The sequence below is a fragment of the Anastrepha obliqua genome, chromosome 2, assembly GCF_027943255.1.
Source record: "Anastrepha obliqua isolate idAnaObli1 chromosome 2, idAnaObli1_1.0, whole genome shotgun sequence".
NCBI lineage: Eukaryota > Metazoa > Arthropoda > Insecta > Diptera > Tephritidae > Anastrepha > Anastrepha obliqua.
Genome location: NC_072893.1, coordinates 99,942,212 through 99,960,817, shown reverse-complemented (window position 1 = coordinate 99,960,817; position 18,606 = coordinate 99,942,212). Strand labels below are relative to the sequence as shown.

General features: G+C 38.1%; 1 protein-coding gene across 4 annotated transcripts in view; it reads right to left on the bottom strand.

The window, feature by feature from the left end:
• The window catches only part of LOC129238791 (protein trapped in endoderm-1), an 84,040-nt gene that overhangs the window by 35,989 nt on the left and 29,445 nt on the right, over nt 1-18,606 (bottom strand). For all 4 annotated transcript variants that reach the window (XM_054873975.1, XM_054873974.1, XM_054873976.1 and 1 more), the window contains 2 exons: nt 7,162-7,247; nt 5,478-5,623 (listed from right to left, as the gene is read on the bottom strand). In XM_054873975.1, the coding sequence (XP_054729950.1) occupies nt 5,478-5,623; nt 7,162-7,246 (231 nt within the window). In that variant the 5' untranslated portion in view covers nt 7,247. The remainder of the gene's footprint in view (nt 1-5,477; nt 5,624-7,161; nt 7,248-18,606) is intronic.

Below are 18,606 nucleotides of genomic sequence, written 5' to 3'. Positions count from 1 at the left end.
AAAGAATGCTGGGAGTTACATGGGGTCTGTCTCCTTCAATAATGTATTGGTGCTACTCAGCTGTAGTAAAGCCAATTACACTCTATGGTGCTCTAGTGTGGTGGACTGCATTGAGAAAAACGACACACAAAACACGTATGGAAAGTATTCAACACTTTGCACGACAGGGGCAATTAAAACTACTCCTACGGTAGCACTTGAAAGAATAATCAATCTATCACTGATCGACATTGCGGCAGAAGGTCTAGCAGCTAGATCTGCCGCAAGACTTACGTTGCCGCCAATCTCTAAATGAGATGGCCAAGCAATATCGTATAATCTTACGCTGGGTTCCAGGCCACAGAGATATACCAGGGAACTGTAGGGCAGACCAACTTGCAAGAGAAGGTACCTATATGCCAAACATAAGTAATTTTATGGAGATACCTCTCGCAACTTGTAAGCTTCTCATTAAGGACGCACTAATCAGTTCTGCAAATCAAAGATGGATTAGCGTTAACACCTGTGAAATACTAGGTAAAGATGATCAAGGCTAAATTTACGTCTTTCCAAGAGTATTATAAAACTGAGTAGACTTCAAATTAGGACCTTAGTAGGGGCCCTCACTGGACATTGTCTCACAGGAAATCATGCAAGGAGAGTAGTCGTTTACACGCATGATTTCTGTCGTAGTTGCAGAAATGAGGAGGAGTTGGAAACAATTCAACACCTTTTTTGCACATGCCCAGCTCTAGCCAGAAGCAGGAACCGATTTTTAAAATCCTACTTCTTAACGAATATAGATAATCTATACACTTTAGGTATCACAACCTTTAACGTTTTGTCAAAAACTCAGGATGGTTCAATATGGAGAGGGAAAGGTAGCCCAGCCCCCGCGGCTCACAACGGACCCGTTTCGTGGTCTAAGTACCATCGCTGTCTCTATGTGCGATGCGGCTGCCAAACCTAACCTAACCTAGGGCTGTGTCTGGGCTTGATAGCATGGATGGACTTCGATGAATTTTGAGCGACGGGTTTTGGGTTTCATCCTTTTTCTTGATGGTGGGTATCTGACCTTCTGTAAATTTTTAATATCATGCAGTCTTTATAATTTATTAGATGATTTTATTCAGATAAGTCCCATTTCACGTCGTCTGTTTTCGTCTTACGCGAGCAATTTGAGGATAATAGGGATCTAGCGCACGTAATGCAAACGGGTTTTCTGTGGCAGTAGGTTTTTGTATGACCGTAGTGTTGACAGTTAGCGCATTGAGGAATCTCGCGTTTCGGGCGTGGGGGTTCAAACACAATTTTCGAGTTAAATATATACTTGATCTCATATATATCTTTATTGTTCGGGCTCGGTTTCAGCTCGGCCACTTCCAATGGGGCTTTTTTTTAATTCTGTGCTTGATGTTGTGTGTATTTGTCGCTGTGTGGCCGAGATCTTTAAGCTCTTGAGAGATTTCTTCAGTGTCAATAGATGCGTGTATATTTTTGAGAATTACCTTGAAGTTTCATTTAACCCTTCTCGTGCCTTTTGGAATATGCCCTAGCATAAGACTTTGAAAAAGACCTCTAGCCATGGAATCCTCGTTTCTCGAGTATTCCACAGCATGGCAGGGAATATTTTGTTTATTACAAAGTTATAGCTTTTATTAATTCCAATTTTTTTTTTTAATTTTACACGGTACAATGAGGAAAAATATACATATAGGTACATAATACTGTTACAATGCATAGGGTGAGAACAAATGCGCAGAAAAAAGCTTCGCTATTTTTGTTTTGGTTTGTATGCATTGTCTACTCATAAATAACTCGTACACTCAATTTCGTGGCAAATTTCGCTTGTTAACAATGGAGTGGGGGGCGAAGGAAAATCGTATTGCAGTGATTTCAAAACATAGGTGTGGTAAAAGTGCAAGTGAGATTTACGAATTGCTGAAAAAACTTAATGTTTCGAGAATGTTTGCTTACCCCTCAATGAATATTTTTTCTTCAACGTCTGAAGTGACAGACAGAAAAAGAAGTGGTTGTCCTCACGTGGTTTGAACCAGTGCAGCCATTCGAGAAAGAATTCGCAGAAATACCCTTAGAAAGCAGAAAATCATGTCCAGGGAAATGAATCGACCAGATCCATGTCAAGATTAATTACAGATAATCTCCACATGAAATCCTTCTATCGGTCAACTGGTCATCTTTTGACAATCCGCTTGAAGAAAATTGGGCTCGACAGATTCAAACAGCTTCCTCGGTGGCACGCGGTCAGCGGCCATGAAATTATTTTTTTTCACAGTTGAGAAAATGTGCACTGTTGAAGAGGTTTTTAATAAGCTAACCAACAAAATCTATGCTATAACTTCTAAAGACGCAAAAAATGTTGTTCCAAGGTTTAAGTGTGGTCACCATCCAGTTTCCGTAATGGTTTGGTGGGGAGGGTCTTGTAAAGATGTTACATCTCTTCATTTCTGTGAAGTAAAGCAGGAGGATGTCTTAGCAGGCGTGGTGAAGGGGTTGAACAGTTGGCCGTCTGGAAGTCCAGATCTGAATGCTTTGGACTACAGTTCGTGGTCAGAATTGGATAATCTGGCCTGTCGAAGACCTCAAACAAATTTGTAGTATCTCAAATAATATTTGAGCAGCGAGTTTCAATATCCAGGGAAACCGCGTGTGCTGCAATAGCTGAATGGCCTAATCGTTTGCAGGCTTGAGTAAAAACAATGGTAACCATTTCGAATGAAAATGAAAAATTTTATTGTTTAATATTTATATGATTAAACGAAACTAGCTTCATTAAAAAGGTATTATATTTACATATCTATAACGGACTTAACTTGTAACAGAACTTAAGACAGTAACATGATTTGTTTTAGGTATTATATTATTTTGCACTTTTTTTTACTTATTATAGGAATAATTTGATTTATCACGACAAAGCAGACTCTTTTCTCGGCCAGTCATTGGCCAAAAATTATCTTCCAAAAATATAAAATAGTGCCGTCCAAAACATGAATATTAGCAGCTTGACTTCAGTTTTTAGTTAAATTGAAAAAAGTATAATTATACAATAATGCTGGGGAGCAAGTTGAAATTGATAGCTTTCTTTTCCCGAGGTTTCTAGCTTTGACGATATTACTACACTGAATTTATAAATACCAACCGACTGCCATCAACTGCTGCTTAGGACTAAGTAGGCAATTGAGTAGTGAAGTCCTGACTCGACGAACAAAAATCACTTGCCCGTCCAATTATATGACGAAGAAAGTTTAGGCAATAATAACACGTAATGCAACGGCCCTTGAAGTGTTTGAGAGAAGGATTGTAAGAAAGATTTTTCCACATTGGCGACGACAACCACCGCAGACGATAGAACAACGAGCTGTACGCAGACATGGAGATAGACACAAATGCACCGGGCCTGAAAATATTCGATACGATGCCCGAGGGTGGTGGCAGATTAAGGCCTCCTCAGTGTTAGAAGGAATTGGCTTAATTTGTTATTTCTAATTTGCTTTGCACTTGCACTTAGCCGGGTTTCCAAAATCGCTTGACGGCTACTGTGCCAATAAGGATGAAAAAATTAAAAAATTTAATATTTTTTATAGTGGTGACTTAGAAGTCTTTGAGGAAGAATTTTGAGGAGGAATTAAATGTTTGATAAAAAATAATAAAAAATTTTCTAACAACTCTTTCCATAACAATTTGCGAGAATGAAAGATAGAGTGTATGAGAATAGAAAGAAATTTGGAGACAAAATTCATAATTTCTACAACTACCTTAAATAGTTGATGACCTTATTCCATATCAAATTTTTTAAGTAATTAGAAAGAATGAAGCTCATACACATTATTAAATAAAACATTTACAATTTACAATTTTTTCTTACAGTTTTCGAGGTAAAATAAGCTTTAATTTATAACTACTATTGGAAAACATGGTTGGGGATTTTTTTGTGATAGTTAAAATAAGATTTTTATAATCTCTAAATCTTCAGTTTTTCAGTGTTTTAACTATCCGTTTATTGCATCGATCCCTCTTCTTAGAATATGAATAAATTATTGGCAAAATAAAATTTTTTTGACGACCCCGAAAAGTCAAGTGACAAAAGTCAAGACATTATATATTTATATCTGAAGAGACTCAAACGCCCACGGTGTCAAGGATTTTGAAAAATTTGCTGAAAACAAGTGACGAGTCGAAATGTATAGTTTTTTTATATTCATGCGACTAAATTTGAACTGGGGTTAATTTCTTTTAAGGGGTAACACCACTGTACACGCGTAAAATAAACACGATTTTTAAAGAATTTTTTTGTATAGAAGGAAAGGGGAAACAATCACTCTGATTTGGGAAGTTATTACTTATATACTAAAATACAAAACTACAAAGTTTGATCGAAAAATTTTACAAAATGGCGGCATTGGAGACATTTTTGTAATGTGGTTTCTCTTGAAGGAGCTCCGCGGCACGCAGCACAGAGGGTGCAAATTTTAATCTGGAACAAAGAAACATTTTTTTTCTTAATCTAGATAAGAATAGCTAGAGAAACACGTAGTGGATTTAAAAAATATTTATTTTTGTGGAATTAGCAAGCATTTGAAGGAAAAAACTCTATTTTGGACTAAAAAAACGGCACTTAAATAATTATAACAATCGTTTAAATTAATCTATCGAAAATCCCCTACGCTCTTCTCTTAAGAAGGTTATTATACAAACGTAGTGAAAAACCTGATTAAAAATATTTAAAATTGTTTGAGTTATGCTGCGTGCCAATTTCAGAAAACGTGTTTTGAGAAAAACGCGTTTAAAGTTTGGAAATTTGGAAAAGTCGTTAGGTAGCAGGCACTAACGCTTGGTTAAACGCTTAAAATATTTATGAAATAGACTTCGGTAACGTATAAAACTTTTTGTTCTGTATTTTAAAAAGTTCAAAGAATTTTTTAAGCTTATAAAAAAAAAATCAATTTTTTGAAATTTCTACAGTGGTGTTACCCCTTAACCAAAAGTTTAAATTTTTGCCAAATTGTTTTCTTAGAATATTGAGAGAATTTTATGCAAAAAATCAGAGAAAAAAACCTGGGTGCGCCCCTGCCACAGAACTCATATGCGTCAATTTCAAAAGTTCATTTTTTAGTTAATGTCGTATAGTATATGTGCGTCAGGCCGAAAAAAGAAATTGCATTTGCTATGAAATTTAAAGTTAAGCAAAAAACGAAAATTTCCCCTTTATTTTGACATTCTAAAGTAAGCATGAACACTGAATTTCCTAATAATCGTTATCATAATCGTTCAGCCAACGCGCACGGGGAATCCAATATTTGGCTGAAAACTGGTTTTGCATCCCGGTCTTCGCTTGAAATTAATTCAGCACAGTAAATCGAGCTGTCTAAGAAAAACTAATCGCTAACAGGTTAAACAAGTATTTATTAAGATATTGTGGAATACTCTATCAAATGTATGTAAAAGCATGTAATATAAACTACAACAAAGGAACTTACTTCTTCATAGTATCTCACAGCGGTTAAAGGTAAACTAATGGAACAAAATAGAAGATCCGATACACTGAGGGACAAAATAAAGGCTGTGGTCGCATGTCCTCTTATTTTAGGGCATTTCAGTAATGCAATGATTGTAATTAAGTTGCCTGAAAGCAAAAACGAAAATAAAAAATTTTAGTTTGATGTATATCAAATTTATTGTAAATGAATAGTCGCAAATTTATCAATAAAAGTTCCGCTATTACGTTAAGAAAATTTGTTTAAAAATTAATTATAGAGTTTAAAAAGAGATTGACGATTGGATTACATAAGATAACTCTGTTTCATTGATTTACTTAGATAATTAATGCCTTATTTGGTGTTATTATTTTATACTTTAAAATCAGTCCAGTTAAACTTTATAATAACTTAAAGTAATGAAAACTTTTCATTTTAGGTGAAATGCTTTTGTAGCTGCATGAGAATTACTATCGATGTCTATAACTATGGTTTGACAGCTGAGATTAGCAAACTGTGCTGATCTTTCTGTTCAGTAAGGTTCGGAGTCATCATAAATCGTTCCCGCCAGAAAAATGCTTCCAAATCGTGGAAATTTACCATACATCGAAACAAATCTGTTCGCGAAGATTATAGAGTACTTTGTACATTTTACGCGCGGTTTACACACTGGCAGCATCATCAGTCCTTATATCATGCGAAATGAGGAAGGAGTTGCCATTACGGTTTATGGCGAATGCTACCGAGCCATGCTGACGGGGTTTTTAGGTTTTCAAAAATTAATCAGCTAAACATCGACGACATTTGGTTCCAAGAAGACGGCGCAACTAGGCATACAGCGCGATTAACAATCAATTTATTGGACTGATCGAATTGACTAACTTTAGCCGCGGTGGACATATCCGGCCTATCATACTCAAAAAATAAATGCCATGAAATTATTTACCAGATTGTAAAAAAACATTTCAACAATATTACTGCTTTACATTATCATTTAAAGTTCTCAAGCTCTTAAAAAAACACTCGATATAATTCCAATCATGCGGCAGCTTTGAACGGTCCGAATTACGGAATCTTCATGAAAAACCCCTTCTCGAAAATAATTTGAAACAAGTAATTTTTATAAGCAGACAAATTTAAACTCTACTAATTCTTCTCTTAGCAAGGTCCTTCAAGCAGTCATTTCAAAATTTTAAAAAGTCCACGCCAATTTTATTTACGTCTTTCATCACTCTTAAAAAACTTTATTTTATGGCTGTTCCGTTTTATATTAACGCTATTATCCTTATTTTTAAGGGGGAGTACATATTATTTTATATTACTTCTACTAACTTAAGAAAAATATATATAATATTATATATTTTGTATCTCCTTCTCGTAAATATAAAATGCTTACATATATTATGTATTTAAATGCTTAATAATGCTAAGAGGTTTGTTACATGGTTTTTTTTTTTTTTGAAATTTATCCAATCAAACATTGGGTAATGACATTCTAGCCAACCGGCGTCTTAAAAATGTACCTAATAGTTATGCTTGAAATTCTAATACAAATGTTTTCATTCTAAATAATATCTTTCGATATCAAAATTACGATTACTACACAGTTATGTCGACCTAATTAGTTTTCTAGCTTTCTGACAAAGAATTTTCAAAAATGTATGTATCAGAAATGTTTACTTCTTACCAAAAATTCCAATTACAGTGAAAATACTTGCACAAATAGCAGCAAATAAGGTGGCAGCGTGCGGATATATAATACTTCTCTCCATTCTGAAAAATATAATAATAATGAAATATATATAAAATATGCTTAAGCGTAAACTTATTCGAATATAAACCAGGATCATCAAATCTAATAGGGTTGATATCAACATAACCAAAAGGTCCAAAGGGGCACTCTACAGGGGAGAGTAATATCTCCACATCTGTGGTTACGTGTGATTAGCAAAATCTTAATAAAACTTAATGAAGGTGGGGTAAAAACGATGGCGTACGCTGATGATGTGTGCTAATGGCGTTCGGACTGACAAACTCTCTCACTTTCACCCAGTGCAAAGTACTTAGGGACTCTGGACTATAAAATAAGCTGGAAATTAAACGTCGAGAACGGGTAAGGAAAGCAGAAATTGCTTTATATGCCTGTAAACGTATGCTTGGAAGAAGATGGGGTCTTCAACCCAATTATACAATACATTATGGTTGTATAAATCGTATGGTTCGGTAGTCTGGTGGAAAGAACGCAGATTTCTTTTTTAACTCTACTTTTGTTATTTTTAAAACAATGGATCAAAACGAATTTCGTGTTTTAATTTTACACTGCTTCTTGAAGGGGAAAAATACCGTTCAAGCGAAGAAATGGTTTCAAAAGTGCGCCCTCCATCAGTACAACAATAAAAGAATAGTTTGCTCACTTCAAACGTGGTCATAGAGACACCAATGATGCACAACGCAGTGGACGTCCAAATGGGGCGGTAACACCAGAAAACATCAATAAAATCAAACAACACAAAATCGTCTTAAATGATCGAGAAGTGAAGTTGCGTAAGTTAGCTGACATCGTAAAGATATCAAAAGAATGTGTTGGCTATATATTGACAATGAGAAAACTCTGTTCAGTTGGCCAAAACGCACCGTGTCATATCAAACAATGGCTTACACCTGCTTACACCTATAAAATGTTCGCCGGTAAGAAATTTTGCTCGAATGAAGAGGTTATCGCTGAAACTGAGGCCCATTTTGAAGTAAAAGATAAGTCGTTCTACTAAAGTGGTATTGGAATGTTAGAGCGGTGCTGGAACGATGGAAATTACGTTGATAAATAAAGCTAATTTTGAACAATTCAACAAAAAAATAAACACGTATTTTCTATATTAGGCCCGCGAATTTTCAGCCTAGGTGATATATATATATAGATATATATGTATATATATATATATTATATATATATATAATCGGCGCTCATACACTTTTCGGGTCTCGGCCTCCTCCTATTTGTGGTGTGCGTTCCACAAATAGAGGGACCTACAGTTTTAAGCCGACTACTCCGAACGGTAGATATTTTTTATGAGCTTTTTCAAAGCAGAAATACACTCGGAGGTTTGCCGTTGCCTGCCGAGGAACGACCGCTATTAGAAAAAAAATTTCTTTATTTTGGTGTTTTACGGAGATTCGAACCTTCGTCTGCCGAATGATAGTCACGCACCAACACATTCAGCTACGGCGGCCACCAATTCTCCATCGCCCATCTGTTATAACATAGATTTTTTTGGATATAATATATTCGGCTGCCGTAGCCGAATGGGCTGGTGCGTGACTACCATTCGGAATTCAGAGAGAACGTAGGTTCAAATCTCGGGAAACACCAAAATGAAGAAAAAGTTTTTTCTAATAGCGGTCGCCCCTCGGCAGGCAATGGTAAGCTCCCGAGGGTATTTCTGTCATGAAAAAGGTCCTCATAAAAATATCTGCCGTTCGAAGCCGGCTTGAAACTGTAGGTCCCTCCATTTGTGGAACAACATCAAGACGCACACCACAACTAGGAGGAGGAGCTCGGCCAAACACCAAAAAGTGTACGCGCCAATTATGTATATATATTAGGCCGGGTCGATTTGTTGGGAGGCAAAAAAATCGCCCATTGCTCTGTGAAAATCATATTCTAGGGATCAAAATAAGAAACTTTGCCGAAGGAACCATACCTCTAAAACGATTTCTGATGTCCCCCAATTTGGGTCCAACTTTTAGTGTCTTTTGTGGGGAGGCAAAAAAATCGCCCATTGCTCTGTGAAAATCAAACTCTAGGGATCAAAATAAGAAACTTTGCCGAAGGAACCATACCTCTAAAACGAATTCTGATGTCCCCCAATTTGGGTCGAACTTTTTAGTTTCTTTTCTATAACTCACTTAAATTAATATTATATTTTCATTTACATATGTTCTGACTAAATAAATTTCTTAAGAGAAAAAATAGATATTATTATAAATAAATAATAAATATTATTATAAATAGATAAAAATAAAGAAAAAACATAGCCATTTAGCTGATTTTTTCATGTAAAGGCCAAAAGTGGTGATATTTTGAAATTGGGCGACATCAGAATTCGTTTTAGAGGTATGGTTCCTTCGGCAAAGTTTCTTATTTCGATCCCTAGAATACGATTATCACAGAGCAATGAGAGATTTTTAAATCGACCCGCCCTAATATATATATATATATTCATGCTGGAAGATATACCAATTGGCGCCCAGCCGAGACTTTAAAGTTCTGGAGTATATGGGGTTAATTGATGTTATGTTAAGTAGGTTATAAAAGTGCAAACACGATTTTAAGCCAAGATTTACGACAAGGTGCACTTTGCTCATAAGTTGTGTTGTTGGTGCACTGCTTTTGTAAACAGCATACGTCTTCGATAAAGCTTTCTGAGTTTAGAGCTTAGTTTGAGGTATTCTCATTGGAGATATCTTCAAGTTTAAATGTTCGGCGAGCTACAATATTTTACCTCGCATAAAGTTTATTTATGTAAAAGTGGTCTTCTTCTTTTATGCAGTAATCGAATTTCATGGTGAAGAATATGAGTGGAATCGCAGAATAATTTGTATATTATGCGACTTCTGAAACATTTAATGCAATCTTCAAGTGCTTGAAAACCACCTTCCATTAGCATATTTATATTGAATTTTGTCCTAAAAGCAACTCCTCCGAACAGCGGCATGAAATGGTGCTTTGAATTTATTAATGGTAGATTTACCACATTTCAAATATAATTGCAGACCGTAGTCAGGTTTTGGTTGTATAGTTAGTTTAGTTACGGTAAGTAGTGTGTTTATGTGTACCTATACAACTTATTTTTTACGATAAATATTTTAAATATTCAATCTGTTCAACTATTTTTATTATCAAAAATAACACCTACAGGGTCAGGCACCCGAAATGTAACCAGCTTCAGACCGCTCGCGCAGCTAATGCACGGACATCAGCTATCTGTTAGTTGGCTAAATGACAGTCCAGAGTATTGTTTACAGTCGTCCGGAAGCATTTTGCCGAGAGTATATGCCAAAAAAGAAAATCAGTAATGGATTTTAAACGTAATAGTTAGTGTCATTGCATTATATTTGGCTAGAAAATCACAACCAGCGATTGAGCTCGAGCACCTTAAAGTAAATAAAGTTTTTGTTTATCGTATCTGACCGTAGTATCCGATGCATACGGGCCAAAATACCTGCAAGTCGAATTCGGGCAGCTGGCGATTCATTTCTGGACCGTCTCAAGGTCATAGTCAAGGCAAAAAGTGGTCATATCGAGCAAAAGTAAATTGATTCCTAATTTTGTTATATTTTTACACATTTTTACTTTGAATTAAATAAAAGCAATTTTCCAAACAAAATTTATGGCCTTTTTAATTTCTTACACTTCGAGTGCCGGATCCAGTAGTATTTTCATAAAATTGACATTAATTATGCTGTGATTGCTATATTGAATGTTAAGCTGATTACAATTCTGTTTCCTGCAGACATGCTTGTATAGGGTTATTCAATAGGTGCGCTTCAACTTTTTTCCGATAGGGAGGGCGAACGACGCAATATTTTTTATTTTTCGCTTGTCATTTGTAAACTTCATTAGTATCCATTTCATCATGGAACGCTACACACTTGAGCAACGATTGCAAATCGTGCAAATTTTTTATGAAAATAATCGTTCTGTTGCTGCTACTTTAAGAGCATTACGGCCATTTTACGGTCCATTTAACAAGCCGTCCCGTTTTGGGGTTATGTGAAGTCATTGGTCTACAGTAACAAGCCGGCGACGATTTGTGAGCTCAGAGCAAATATTGAACGCGAAATTGCTGGAATTTCGGCCGATTTATGCAAAAGAGTGGTCGAAAATTGGGTTCAACGATTGGACTTCGTAAAACGTGCACGCGGTGGTCATGCAAAAGAAATCGAATTTCATACTTAAATGTATATGTTCAAACTCGATAATAAAAAAAAAAATTAGTTAAAAAGTCAAACCGTTTGTGTTTTATTCAAAAAAGTTCAAAAGTTGAAGCGCTCTTACTGAAAAACCCTATATTTCTCAAATGAAATAAAAGCACCCGAATGTTTTGACAATTCGTCCAAAGCGCTTAGAGCTGTACAAAATGAAGTTTCAATATCAGCTATTTTCTTATTATTGCATATTAAAAATAAGTCGCCAGTGTACAGACAATGCCTAATGTTAGGTTCTAGGCTCATAATTTTACTAACTTCATCAAAAGCTGTTAAGAAAAGAGAGGGGAGTTCCCTGAGGGATTCTATTGTGAAGAAATGGAAAAAAGCTGGTATTTGCCTTGCGACGAAATTTGCGATTGCTCAGGAAGGATTTTATGTAATTGAAGTTTTTGGGTCCAACTTTCCAGCCTTGAAGCTTTTTGAGAACTATGTGACTTCCTATTTTGTCAAAAGCATGTGCAGAGTCGATTGCAAGAACAGATAAGTGTTTGTTTTTTTTTTTTTGTTGGGAGAAATTTGAAGACAATTGGTAGTCAAGAAAAAGTAAGGCATCCAATGTGCTGGAGTTGGCTTTGAAACCAACTTGGAATGATGATAGACGCTTTTTGATCGTATTATTATTAGGGAGATGGGCCGATAACTTTCAATAAGCGATGAATTTTTCTGTGGTTTTAAAATAGGTACATTACGTCTGTCTTAAAACTCTGGGGAATTATGCCATGATTAAGAATTGAGTTACAGAGTTGGAGTAGTCTATGTTTAACGGATATGGGAATATGGCGTAACATATCGTAATTTATTTGATCAATGCTTGGAGTCTTACCTTTACATAGTTTTAAAGCAGAATCTATTTCAGCAATATTGATATTATTTTCAATTGAAAGAGCAATGCGGTTCGTGGCGTCGGTTTCACGCATGTAAGGCATATTGTTGGAAGATGAATTGCGGTGGAAAGTTGGATGTTTCCGAAGATTTTAAAATTTTCTGTATAATTTCTGATGAAAGGGTGTGTTGATGTGTAATTATAGTGTTGTCTACAGTTATAGAATTAATAAAATGAGGCTGATATATATCGATTGGGGAACTAGGGTTTAGTTTTTTGGTAAATTTTTCAAAGCTTATGGACTTAGCCTCTCTCTTCTTCCTGTTAAAACGGGCGTTAAACTTTTTGTAAATTATCAGTGAATCAAGAGTGAGGCACCTTTGGTAATCCCTCCAGACTAACATTTTCTCAAGCCGTAGTTTACCTAGTTCTGGCGACCACCAGGGCACATTTCTTAAGGCTTTACGGGGATGAGTCGGTGGTATTGCTAGGTTCGCTGCTACCCTCATAGCCTTATGAATTGTAGCGGCTTCTTTATGAGAGTTGGTGTTGTCAAAGTAAGGAAAATGCTTGTCACTTAATATATTATTAAATTTCTCCCAGTTAGCTCTGGTAGTGGTGCACTTAGAAGTAATTTTAATGCTGAGGGTACTTGGGGTTGCAGATGGATGGATGGATGGAGAGCAAGCTATAGGGAAGTGGTCGGTGTTATGTAGGTCCTCAAGCGTGCGTCAGGATGCAATGGGGAATAGTTGTGGTGAACAAATTGCCAGGTCTACATGTGTGAATTATTTGTGGGTGGAGAAGTGGGTTGGGATATTGTTGTTGAGGATACACAAATTGGAAGCGAGAATGAAATCTTCAATTATAGTGACCCTACGATTAGCGTTTGGTGAACCCCAAAGTGGACTCCATCCTTTGAAATCACCACATATGATTATTGAGGAGCTAAGTTGCAATATCTCTGAGTGAGAGAATGTCTAGTTATGGGGGAATGTAACCGGAAATAACAGTGATTGGACATTTAACATTCGACAGCAACAGCTGATAAATTGAGAGTTATTTTGACTCTTTTGAGTTGAAGATTTTTATGGATTTATATTCCACACCTTGTTAGAGAAGTTGTGATAATACGGCGAATATTGTTTGGGGTAATATGGTGAGTGACTGGGTTTAAAATGGGTTTCTTATAATCAAATTATATGTGGCTTGCGACCTTTGATTAGGGTTTCTAGTTCTAAGTAATTATTCTGGTAACCTTTAATATTTTACTGAAGAATATTAACCATCAATATTGAACCTTTTTATGCTTGCTATTAGTTATTTTCGAGAGACAATAACCTATAGCTCAGGTTCTTGAAGCTCACAATGTGTAGTGTTGTGTATCTCGGATATTCTTATTAATAGAGACTGAAGGATTGTGTTGGGATGAGTTGAAGATTCAATGTATGCGGTGTTGTAGGAATTGTAGGGTGTAGTAAGAAGATTTGAGTGGTCAACAGAAAATTGACTGGAGTGAGTTGTTGATTCATTAGTTTCGAATGTTGCTATTGTTTTGATTACAGTCCATGGTATTGATAGTTGGTGTGGATGGAGAATGCATTAGGGAGACAGCGCAGATAATTGCTATTGAGTAGATGTTATTTTAATCCTTTGAGCTAGCTGAGAGATTAAGATTGAGATGTCGATGTTGTGATGGCTATTGAAGGGTATGAGTATGGTCCAATGAGTGTTAAGAAATTGAATGAGAACTTGAAAGAGACGTGTTCGGATTGGTTAGTGCAGTTGAGCGGTTGAGTGGCGACTGCAGTGGCGTTTGAAGAGGTATGATGTATGGAGTTGTGAGCGAGAGTATAGTGAGAAAGTTGTGTGGAGTTTAGAACTGTCGAGTAAGATTGCGTTTGGCTTAGGTTGATGGGTTTTTGTAGTTTTTATAGGCGGCTTGCCTCAGCATAACTGCACTTGTTCTAAGTCTTTATTTATAATATCTCTGCCTCTTGTAGGTATTTTGGATAGGCTCTGGCAGAGACGTTGTGAGGCCCAAAACAGTTATCGCACATTATGCGTTGACATGGCAGTGTGATATAAGGTGGAAAGTTACAAATTTGATATGTGGTGTTATTATTGCATCTTTTTATGGTGTGACCTAGAAGTTGGAATGGAGGTACCTCATGGGGGTACGAAAGTATTCCTCAACTCTCACTGAGTACCATGCTATGTCAATAGTGAGGGGGACTTTGTACAAGTTGAACGATAGGACTTTTCTGCATGTAGGAACTTTTACATTATTAATGGTTTAGCAAATTTGAATAAACCCACAACACCTTGTGAATTTAGAGCCTCCAGAATTTCTTTTTCTCAGTTGGATACATCGATAGATTTAATGATAATGAATTTTGGATGATTGCAATTATGATTTTGAGTCACGTCTGGGGGACGTGTTATTCCTAGAGGGCGCGTCCCCAGGTGATGGATAGGGGAACACCTCCCAGATATGGAAGGTAGGAGAGTAGGTATCCCGCGAACCACACAGGCCGAAGACGTAAACTTCCTCAACCCAAGGTGTGATGCGACCCGTGCTTATTGGGTGGGTTTGGCAGACGGGGGACTAAATAAGGCTGTCTTCGAATGGAGCCCTCCTGATATCAGGCCGCCTCAGGTTGTAGCGGTGGCCTTGCCATAGTATGGGGCGCTATGATGGTCTACCGGTTATTTCCCCTGATTCCTCTTTGATCACCGCGCATGGCGACATGCGCAGCTCCCTGGGCGGGGCCAGTGACCGTACGAACAGAATGATGAAAGCAAACAAAAAACAAAGATCGGATAGTGACGAAAAACAGACGGACAAAGTGACGGGAACACAGACGAACGCATTCACAGCACAGGACAGACAAACGGACCAAAGATGAGGGTTACAAGGCAAGGTGTCAAAAGGTGGTGGACGAATACCTGGCATTCCAAACCGCCCGAAAGACAGAAGCAAAAAAACGTAACTGTTCGCAAGACGAAAATAAGACGGCAACAAAGAAGCAGAAGATCTCAGATCAGGATGCGGTTGTCCCCAAACTTACCAAACAATTCAGTGAGGTGGCACGGGACCATCTTCAAGTGGCACTGGTGGACGAAACTTCCAACCGCGGCAAACCTGTGCTTGACAAATGTTCAGATATTGAGGCACGGTTGTCTCGCATAATCGTCGACCATGTGATGGCGAACCCGGAGGGTCAACCGCCAGGTTTCGACTCGGTGGAAGTGGTACGTGGCTGCCGGGTAATCAAATGTGATGACCAGTACCCATTGCATTTCCTGACAATCGCGATTGGCGAAATTCAGAACAGTTGGGAGGGCTTGAGGCTCAAGCTCATTCCAGCCAGCGAGATACCACGAAGGCCGAGGGCTCACATCTGGATACGAAACATGGAGTTTGAAGCCAATCAATTAATTCCCTACCTCCAAGCTCACAACCGGTCAGTGCCGATGACCCATTGGTCGATTATCAAAGCGGGCGCTTCGCAGAAGCACAGCGTGTCGTTTCTTCTTCAAATCACAGAAGAAAGCCTTGCCTTGAACCAGTGCAAAAAATGGAAAATAAACTTCGGTTTGGCATACGGAAGGCCCAGCTGAAGATTTTCCGTTCTGCGAATCCGGAGGAGGAGCAGGATAAGGTCGACGGCACCAGAGAACTGCTGACTGCCATGTAGTTAAATGACGCCGAACCTGGGAAAACAAACCAATAAAAAAAATGGTTTTAAAGGTTGTCCAAATTAATCTGCAACATTCACAGATTGCAACGGACAACCTAACCGTTCTCCTAGGGGAGGACAACGTTGACATAGCCTTAATCCAGGAATCCTGGGTGCGGAGCAACGAGGTGAAGGGGTTCCCAGGAAGAAACTTCAATCTGTACCATAAGCGTACTCAAGGTAATCCATCATCACGTATTGTAGCCAAAAAACACTTAAACATATTTTTAATGCCATCATATAGTTCACAGGATGTGACGGCAGTTGAGGTGGAAGCCGCTGACGGTGTCAGCATCACACTTGCATCCATCTATATGGCACATGATCGGCCAGCACCACTCGAGGAGGCTTGTAGGCTTGTGCTTGAAGGAACCAGAAACCAAATACTGCTACTCGGATGCGACGCCAACGCGGGGCATGCGTTGTGGGGAAGCTTTGAGACAAACGACCGGATGAGTCTTTATATAATTTTATTATCAACACTAACTTATCGGTATGTAATAGGGGTAACACTCCCACTTTCACTTTTCCTAGTACGGAGTACTTCAGAGGATGGGAGGAAGTGATTGATGTTACTTTACTGTCTGATTGATGTTACTTTACTGTCAGTAAGGGTAGATAATTGGAGGGTATCCAATAAAAGGTCCTTTCGGATCATAGTTGGATCCTCTACGATTTGGATCTTAAGGTGGATCCACCCTTACCGTATCGAAATCCTTTAAGAACCAACTGAAAGAGGTTAAAAAATGCAGTAAACAAGAGGATAGGAGGGAGAGAGTAGGGAGAGTAGGGTCATAAAACTGGAAAAGGTATTTAAGTAGGGCCTACAAAACGTCCTGCCCCATAAAATTTAGTAAAAAAAACTCACCCTCCTTGTTGGAGCAGTGAGCTCTTAAAACTAAAGGAAAAATCTAGATCAAGCTCAGCCGTGTTCTTTCCAAAGACCATTTAAAGGCTTCTTGGGTTAAGAAACCTGATGGAACTTGGACTGCTACGGCTGAAGAATCTCTAGAATTTCTGCTAAATACGCATTTTCAGAGATGCAGCGTCCACGAAAGTGGGAGGGAAGATATCAGGCGGAACCAATATAATCCACAGCATCTTGCAAATTAAATAATTACCAAGGAGAAAGTTCAGGGGCAATCAAATCTTTCTCACCTTTTAAATCTTCGGGACCAGATGAGATCATTCCAAAGATGTTACAGGAAACCTTGGACTGCATCCTACCATGGCTAGAGGAAATTTTTAAAGCGTGTTTAAACTTAGGCCATATTCCAGATAGTTGGAAACTAGTCAAGGTCGTCTTCATACCAAAAGTAGGTAGGATGGGACATGAATCAGCGAAGGACTTCAGGCCAATAAGTCTTTCGTCTTCCCTGTTAAAAAATTTTGAAAGACTTTTGGATATACTCCTCAGAAGCTCTTTGGAGGGTTCTAGTATATCAACGGAGACAGCGCTTCACGAACAATAGAAGGCTCTCTAGAGAGCAAACATTATACCATGGCGGCATTCTTGGATATAGAAGGCGCCTTTAACAATGTTAGTACAGGACGTGGTCTAAGTTTAAACCCACGTAAAACAGAATTCATGCTTTTTACCACCAGATACAAGGTACCAACTTTTACCCTACCAAATATCAACGGACAAACTCTTTCACTATCACCCAGTGCAAAGTACTTAGGGGTAATTCTGGTCTCCAAAGCTGGAAGTTAAACGTCGAAGAACGGATAAGGAAGGCTGAAATTGCTTTATATGCCTGCAAACGTATGCTTGATCTTCAACCTAAGCATACATTATGGTGGTATAAGGTGGTTATACGACCTATTTTATCGTATGGTTCGGTAGTTTAGTGGAAAGCTCTAGGGAGAGAGTACAACTCCAAACTACTCGGCAGAATACAAAGAGCAGCCTGTGCAATAACGGTCGGTGCAATCAGATCATGTCCTATAGAGGCTCTCAATGCACTGACACACGTTATTCCAATAGACCTACATATAAAGAAGACGGCAACCATGAGTGCATTTAGGTTAAATGAAGCGGGTCGCTGGAAAGAAAAAATGTATGGTCACGCTAGTCTATTATTGCCACAAGCTCAGTTAAACACGGTGAGGACTGACTACATCGTCCCGATGGTAACGTTCAATAGGAATTTTGCCACACCATCTAAGGCTACTAATCACGGATTTCTCTTTTAAGGGCAATATAGCTATTCTTTCGGATAGCCAAGCTGCGATCCGGGCACTGGGCTCAGCTATAACAACCTCTAAAGTAGTGAAACAAAGCAGGACTAGCCTTACCACCTTGGGCGAAAATCATAAAATTACCTTAATTTGGGTCCCGAGACACCGGAACATAGAAAGTAACGAAAAAGCCGATGAACTGGCAAGAGGGGGATCTGACATGAATAGTGCTTTTGCAGTACCGGTATTCACACCATTAGGTGCGGTCAAAAATGCAATTTCCCTAAAATACCTTAGAATCGCAGATTGTAGATGGAGAGATCAGACGAAATGCAAAATCAGCAGGACGTTATGGCCCACCTACAACCTCAAGCAATCCTCGACATTGATAAACATG